Source organism: Entelurus aequoreus, linkage group LG05, assembly GCF_033978785.1.
Source record: "Entelurus aequoreus isolate RoL-2023_Sb linkage group LG05, RoL_Eaeq_v1.1, whole genome shotgun sequence".
Taxonomy (NCBI): Eukaryota; Metazoa; Chordata; class Actinopteri; order Syngnathiformes; family Syngnathidae; genus Entelurus; species Entelurus aequoreus.
This window is the reverse complement of record NC_084735.1, coordinates 5,554,812-5,563,263: the sequence shown is the minus strand read 5'-3', so window position 1 is coordinate 5,563,263 and position 8,452 is coordinate 5,554,812. Positions and strand designations below refer to the sequence as shown.

The following is an 8,452-nucleotide window of genomic DNA, read 5'->3' as shown; positions in this document are numbered from 1 at the left end:
CTAACGTGCTAATCACCACGCTAAGGGGCTAAGGACCACGCTAACAGACTAATGAACTGGCAGGCAATGTAAGGACTTGTTTGGACTTTACATTCTAGAACGTACTAATGTACTTTGGACAGTTAATATTTGTCACACACACACACACACACACACACACACACACACACACACACACACACACACACACACACACACACACACACACACACACACACACACACACACACACACACACACACACACACACACACACACAGTTCACATGTCAATGAACAACTTTAAGCAAATAATGTTTTTTTTGTGAAGACATGGCTGCCCCCTGCCAGTCATCAGGAGTACTTCCTGCATAGCACATGTGATCCAGTACTACTTCCTGCATAGACCATGTGGTCCAGTAGGGGGCAGTACTACTTCCAGCATAGACCAAGTGGTCCAGTAGGGGGCAGTACTACTTCCTGCATAGACCATGTGGTCCAGTAGGGGGCAGTACTACTTCCTGCATAGACCAAGTGGTCCAGTAGGGGGCAGTACTACTTCCTGCATAGACCATGTGGTCCAGTAGGGGGCAGTACTACTTCCTGCATAGACCATGTGGTCCAGTAGGGGGCAGTACTACTTCCTGCATAGACCATGTGGTCCAGTAGGGGGCAGTACTACTTCCTGCATAGACCAAGTGGTCCAGTAGGGGGCAGTACTACTTCCTGCATAGACCATGTGGTCCAGTAGGGGGCAGTACTACTTCCTGCATAGACCATGTGGTCCAGTAGGGGGCAGTACTACTTCCTGCATAGACCATGTGGTCCAGTAGGGGGCAGTACTACTTCCTGCATAGACCATGTGGTCCAGTAGGGGGCAGTACTACTTCCTGCATAGACCATGTGGTCCAGTAGGGGGCAGTACTACTTCCTGCATAGACCATGTGGTCCAGTAGGGGGCAGTACTACTTCCTGCATAGACCATGTGGTCCAGTAGGGGGCAGCACCGCCTTGGCCAATCAGCTTTCACTGTGTCAAAGGTCAGGCTCCCCAAGTCTGTTTTTTGTTACCGTGACGACCACACTGTAAGCCACTTTGACAGACAGCAGATGATGTCATCGATCAACACAACTTGCATGTACAGTAGCCACGCCCACTTCATGACATCTAGTCTTTGAAAGTGACAACTAGTCTTTGAAAGTGATATCTAGTCTTTGAGAGTGACATCTAGTCTTTGAAAGTGACATCTAGTCTTTGAAAGTGACATCTAGTCTTTGAGAGTGACATCTAGTCTTTGAAAGTGACATCTAGTCTTTGAAAGTGACATCTAGTCTTTGAGAGTGACATCTAGTCTTTGAGAGTGACATCTAGTCTTTGAAAGTGACATCTAGTCTTTGAAAGTGACATCTAGTCTTTGAGAGTGACATCTAGTCTTTGAAAGTGACATCTAGTCTTTGAAAGTGACATCTAGTCTTTGAAAGTGACATCTAGTCTTTGAAAGTGACATCTAGTCTTTGAGAGTGACATCTAGTCTTTGAAAGTGACATCTAGTCTTTGAAAGTGACATCTAGTCTTTGAGAGTGACATCTAGTCTTTGAGAGTGACATCTAGTCTTTGAGAGTGACATCTAGTCTTTGAAAGTGACATCTAGTCTTTGAGAGTGACATCTAGTCTTTGAAAGTGACATCTAGTCTTTGAAAGTGACATCTAGTCTTTGAGAGTGACATCTAGTCTTTGAGAGTGACATCTAGTCTTTGAAAGTGACATCTAGTCTTTGAAAGTGACATCTAGTCTTTGAGAGTGACATCTAGTCTTTGAAAGTGACATCTAGTCTTTGAAAGTGACATCTAGTCTTTGAAAGTGACATCTAGTCTTTGAAAGTGACATCTAGTCTTTGAGAGTGACATCTAGTCTTTGAAAGTGACATCTAGTCTTTGAAAGTGACATCTAGTCTTTGAGAGTGACATCTAGTCTTTGAAAGTGACATCTAGTCTTTGAGAGTGACATCTAGTCTTTGAGAGTGACATCTAGTCTTTGAAAGTGACATCTAGTCTTTGAAAGTGACATCTAGTCTTTGAGAGTGACATCTAGTCTTTGAAAGTGACATCTAGTCTTTGAGAGTGACATCTAGTCTTTGAAAGTGACATCTAGTCTTTGAAAGTGACATCTAGTCTTTGAGAGTGACATCTAGTCTTTGAAAGTGACATCTAGTCTTTGAGAGTGACATCTAGTCTTTGAAAGTGACATCTAGTCTTTGAGAGTGACATCTAGTCTTTGAAAGTGACATCTAGTCTTTGAAAGTGACATCTAGTCTTTGAGAGTGACATCTAGTCTTTGAAAGTGACATCTAGTCTTTGAAAGTGACATCTAGTCTTTGAAAGTGACATCTAGTCTTTGAGAGTGACATCTAGTCTTTGAAAGTGACATCTAGTCTTTGAGAGTGACATCTAGTCTTTGAGAGTGACATCTAGTCTTTGAAAGTGACATCTAGTCTTTGAGAGTGACATCTAGTCTTTGAGAGTGACATCTAGTCTTTGCGAGTGACATCTAGTCTTTGAGAGTGACATGTAGTCTTTGAAAGTGACATCTAGTCTTTGAGAGTGACATCTAGTCTTTGAAAGTGACATCTAGTCTTTGAAAGTGACATCTAGTCTTTGAGAGTGACATCTAGTCTTTGAAAGTGACATCTAGTCTTTGAAAGTGACATCTAGTCTTTGAAAGTGACATCTAGTCTTTGAAAGTGACATTTAGTCTTTGAGAGTGACATCTAGTCTTTGAAAGTGACATCTAGTCTTTGAGAGTGACATCTAGTCTTTGAGAGTGACATCTAGTCTTTGAGAGTGACATCTAGTCTTTGAAAGTGACATCTAGTCTTTGAAAGTGACATCTAGTCTTTGAGAGTGACATCTAGTCTTTGAAAGTGACATCTAGTCTTTGAGAGTGACATCTAGTCTTTGAAAGTGACATCTAGTCTTTGAAAGTGACATCTAGTCTTTGAAAGTGACATCTAGTCTTTGAAAGTGACATCTAGTCTTTGAGAGTGACATCTAGTCTTTGAGAGTGACATCTAGTCTTTGAGAGTGACATCTAGTCTTTGAAAGTGACATCTAGTCTTTGAAAGTGACATCTAGTCTTTGAAAGTGACATCTAGTCTTTGAGAGTGACATCTAGTCTTTGAGAGTGACATCTAGTCTTTGAGAGTGACATCTAGTCTTTGAAAGTGACATCTAGTCTTTGAGAGTGACATCTAGTCTTTGAAAGTGACATCTAGTCTTTGAAAGTGACATCTAGTCTTTGAGAGTGACATCTAGTCTTTGAAAGTGACATCTAGTCTTTGAGAGTCTGGTGGAGTCTCCTCAGGTGCAGGTGCCAACATGCCCCCTGGGGAGCGTTAGGCTCCGCCCCTTCAGGTGCAGGAATGAGCCCCCCGAGGCCGTCTAGGTGCTGCAAGTCCCAACTGACTGAAAGGTAAAAGTATGTGAAACTACAAGACACTAAGACAGGAAGTGATGCTAGCCGGCCTTCAAAATAAAAGAAGCATGGGGTGTCAGTTCTGAAATGTGATGATGATGATGTTGATGGAGGTGTGGTGACGTCACACATAGCCAAATAATAATAACACTAATCATTGGAATGCTTTTTCAACGTGTTCATTTGCTCTGATGGTGAAGTCACGCTCTTATTTTGAAAAGACTTCCTGCTCTGTCAGGCGCAGCTGCGTGCTGGTGCCGGCACGAGGAGGACGCGCCAGGAGCAGACGCCTCTAGAGCGGCGTGGACCTCCGACGCGCGCGCACACCTTGTGCACGTCTCCCCACTGGCACGTGCCACCTCACCTGCACACGCGCCTCCCGCCCGCCGCGCCAGGTAAGCTTCCCCGGGTACGTCACGCCTCAGCGTGCTTTGTTTTTGGCGCCAAGAGCAGTTGTTGTCCGTCCGCAGAATGACGTCACACGCAGGACATGCCGCCGCCCCGGTGGTCAGGTGGTTACTGGCGGGCTTCCTGGTGGTCTGGCTGCACCCCCACCCTGCGGGGGGCCAAGGTGAGCGCTCCAGTAATGCATGACCAGGTGACCACGGGTGAGCACAGGTGACCACAGGTGAGCACAGGTGATCACAGGTGTGACCACAGGTGACCACAGGTGAGCACAGGTGAGCACAGGTGATTACAGGTGACCACAGGTGATCACAGGTGTGACCACAGGTGACCACAGGTGATCACAGGTGTGACCACAGGTAATCACAGGTGATCACAGGTGACCACAGGTAATCACAGGTGATCACAGGTGTGACCACAGGTAATCACAGGTGATCACAGGTGACCACAGGTGATCACAGGTGACCACAGGTAATCACAGGTGACCACAGGTGACCACAGGTGATCACAGGTGACCACAGGTGACCACAGGTGCGTCCTTGTGGCCGCAGTGTCGACTCCCAGAAGGTTCCGGAGCAAGGTGGTGAGTCCAGGTGAGCTGCTGGTGTCGTGGAAGGAACCCCGAGGTGCGTTCGACGGCTACACGGTGGTCTACAGCACTCAGCCAGGTACGCCGACACACCTTGTCGCGCACGTGACACACCCGGCGTGGCCTGAGCACGTGCACGTGTGTGCGCAGGTGGCAGGGAGACGCAGGTGGACGTGCCCAAAGAGGACGGCCAGCTGCTCCTCGCAGACTTTGACCCCGCCGCCGACTACGCCTTCCAGATCTTTGCCCTGAGGGGGGCGCTGAGGAGCAAACCTCTGCTCGCCAAGCACCAAGGTGCGACGGGGCGGGGCCTCAGCCAGGGGGCGGAGCTAACAACGTCTTTGTGCTTTCAGGACCACAGACACTGCAGGCCCAGAGTGGACATGATGGCAGCGCCAACGCCATCGACCACATCTCTGAGGGTAAGATAGCCCCGCCCCCAACGCCATCGACCACATCTCTGAGGGTATGATAGCCCCGCCCCTAACGCCATCGACCACATCTCTGAGGGTATGATAGCCCCGCCCCTAACGCCATTGATCGCAGCTTCAACGTCTTCACGCACTCTGCTCATTGGACGCCATCTTGTCTACACTTCTTAGTTTATAGGACGCCATCTTGTCTACTTGTCTTAGTTTATAGGACACCATCTTGTCTACGCTTCTTAGTCTATAGGACACCATCTTGTCTACACTTCTTAGTTTATAGGACACCATCTTGTCTACACTTCTTAGTTTATAGGACACCATCTTGTCTACACTTCTTAGTTTATAGGACACCATCTTGTCTACACTTCTTAGTTTATAGGACGCCATCTTGTCTACACTTCTTAGTTTATAGGACACCATCTTGTCTACACTTCTTAGTTTATAGGACACCATCTTGTCTACACTTCTTAGTTTATAGGACACCATCTTGTCTACACTTCTTAGTTTATAGGACACCATCTTGTCTACACTTCTTAGTTTATAGGACACCATCTTGTCTACACAGGTGTTTATAGGACACCAGCTTGGCTACACTTCTTAGTTTATAGGACACCATCTTGTCTACACTTCTTAGTTTATAGGACACCATCTTGTCTACACTTCTTAGTTTATAGGACACCATCTTGTCTACACTTCTTAGTTTATAGGACACCATCTTCTACACTTCTTAGTTTATAGGACACCATCTTGTCTACACTTCTTAGTTTATAGGACACCATCTTGTCTACACTTCTTAGTTTATAGGACACTATCTTGTCTACACTTCTTAGTTTATAGGACACCATCTTATCTACACTTCTTAGTTTATAGGACACCATCTTGTCTACTTGTCTTTGTTTATAGGACACCATCTTGTCTACACTTCTTAGGTTATAGGACACCATCTTGTCTACACTTCTTAGTTTATAGGACACCATCTTGTCTACTTGTCTTAGTTTATAGGACACCATCTTGGCTACACTTCGTAGTTTATAGGACACCATCTTGTCTACACTTCTTAGTTTATAGGACACCATCTTGTCTACACAGGTGTGTTTATAGGACGCCATCTTGCCTACACTTCTTAGTTTATAGGACACCATCTTGTCTACACTTCTTAGTTTATAGGACACCATCTTGTCTACACTTCTTAGTTTATAGGACACCATCTTGTCTACACTTCTTAGTTTATAGGACACTATCTTGTCTACACTTCTTAGTTTATAGGACACCATCTTGTCTACACTTCTTAGTTTATAGGACACCATCTTGTCTACTTGTCTTTGTTTATAGGACACCATCTTGTCTACACTTCTTAGGTTATAGGACACCATCTTGTCTACACTTCTTAGTTTATAGGACACCATCTTGTCTACTTGTCTTAGTTTATAGGACACCATCTTGGCTACACTTCGTAGTTTATAGGACACCATCTTGTCTACACTTCTTAGTTTATAGGACACCATCTTGTCTACACAGGTGTGTTTATAGGACACCATCTTGTCTACACAGGTGTGTTTATTGGCTACCATCTTGTTTACACAGGTGTGTTTATAGGCTACCATCTTGCCTACACAGGTGTGTTTATAGGCTACCATCTTGTTTACACAGGTGTGTTTATAGGACACCATCTTGTCTACACAGGTGTGTTTATAGGACACCATCTTGTCTACACAGGTGTGTTTATTGGCTACCATCTTGTTTACACAGGTGTGTTTATAGGCTACCATCTTGCCTACACAGGTGTGTTTATAGGCTACCATCTTGTCTACACAGGTGTGTTTATTGGCTACCATCTTGTTTACACAGGTGTGTTTATAGGCTACCATCTTGTTTACACAGGTGTGTTTATAGGCTACCATCTTGTTTACACAGGTGTGTTTATAGGCTACCATCTTGCCTACACAGGTGTGTTTATAGGCTACCATCTTGTCTACACAGGTGTTTATAGGATGCCATCTAGTCTACACAGGTGTGTTTATAGGCTACCATCTAGTCTACACAGGTGTGTTTATAGGCTACCATCTTGTCTACACAGGTGTGTTTATAGGCTACCATCTTGTCGAGACAGGTGTGTTTATAGGACACCATCTTGTCTACACAGGTGTTTATAGGACGCCATCTAGTCTACACAGGTGTGTTTCTAGGACGCCATCTAGTCCACACATGTTGAGTAGTGCAGTGTTCTTGAGGTGACTCACCTGCTGCTGCACGCATGTTCCTGCACGTTCTGCTTCCAGAACCTTCTACTCGTACTTTGTTCCTCAGTTGTGTGCTGATGTCAGGTCCTGGTGGTCTTCATGGGGACATTGGTCCAGGTCCAGGTCCAGGTCCAGGTCCAGGTCCAGAGTGGGCGTGCGGCTCCAAGAAGCTGAAAGAACATTCCAGGGAGGAAGGTGGCGTCAGGCGTCTGCAATGAAACAAGCTGCGTCGTGTCAAAGTTGTTCTAGAAGATTCCACAAATGGCGTGAAGAATCACAAGCAGCTGACCTTTGACCCCGCCTGTTAGCCTAGCATGGATGCATGTGACACCTGACGGCCCTCGGGTGGACTTGTTGAGCTCCAAGATGACCCGTGTGTGTGTGTGTGTGTGTGTGTGTGTGTGTGTGTGTGTGTGTGTGTGTGTGTGTGTGTGTGTGTGTGTGTGCAGCCCAGCAAGGCTTCACGTGCAGGACGGCCAGCAGCGCAGACTTGGTGGTCCTGGTGGATGGCTCGTGGAGCATCGGACGCTCCAACTTCAGGCTGGTGAGGAGCTTCCTGGAGAAGCTGGTGGAGGCCTTCTCTGTGGACTGGGACAAGACTCGCGTGGGTAAGTCCAGCCTAGACTACGGCAAGCAGCGTGTTACCAATATGGTTTTTTTGTGTATAGAGTAGACTAACCTATGTGGTTCCTGTGGATGCGAACACTAGTAAGGTTGTAAATACTGTATAGAGTAGGCTAACCCATGTGGTTCCTGTGGATGCGGACACTAGTAAGGTTGTAAATACTGTATAGAGTAGGCTAACCCATGTTGTTCCTGTGGATGCGAACACTAGTAAGGTTGTAAATACTGTATAGAGTAGGCTAACCCATGTGGTTCCTGTGGATGCGGACACTAGTAAGGTTGTAAATACTGTATAGAGTAGGCTAACCCATGTGGTTCCTGTGGATGCGAACACTAGTAAGGTTGTAAATACTGTATAGAGTAGACTAACCCATGTGGTTCCTGGCCTGGGAATCAAACCCGGGACCTTGTCACCGCGAGGCACGAGCGCTAACCACTGCGAATGCTAGTATCTGCCTGTGTTTGTGAGTATTTGTACAACCTTTGACTGGACAAATCAGGAGTGAGCTCGTACCAATGAGCCTTAACAGCTGCTAAATAAAATAAATAAAAGCAGAATATAAAAAATGCATTGCGCAATTTTTCATTATTTTCACAATAAAAGCATGTGGTTTACTGTTTACGGCCATTTTTAACATTGTGGATTTGAGCTGAGACATTTGTCATACAGATGACATCATGGCTGTCGTAGAGATGACATCATGGCTCTTTGAAGGG

General features: G+C 45.7%; 1 protein-coding gene across 1 annotated transcript in view; it reads left to right on the top strand.

The window, feature by feature from the left end:
- Positions 1–3,719: 3,719 nt before the first annotated feature.
- LOC133650054 (collagen alpha-1(XIV) chain-like) overlaps positions 3,720–8,452 on the top strand; it is a 35,889-nt gene continuing 31,156 nt past the window's right edge. The window contains exons 1-6 of the mRNA XM_062046842.1: positions 3,720–3,844; positions 3,920–4,020; positions 4,406–4,522; positions 4,594–4,737; positions 4,797–4,865; positions 7,561–7,719. Coding sequence (XP_061902826.1) covers positions 3,921–4,020; positions 4,406–4,522; positions 4,594–4,737; positions 4,797–4,865; positions 7,561–7,719 — 589 coding nt within the window. The 5' untranslated portion in view covers positions 3,720–3,844; position 3,920. The remainder of the gene's footprint in view (positions 3,845–3,919; positions 4,021–4,405; positions 4,523–4,593; positions 4,738–4,796; positions 4,866–7,560; positions 7,720–8,452) is intronic.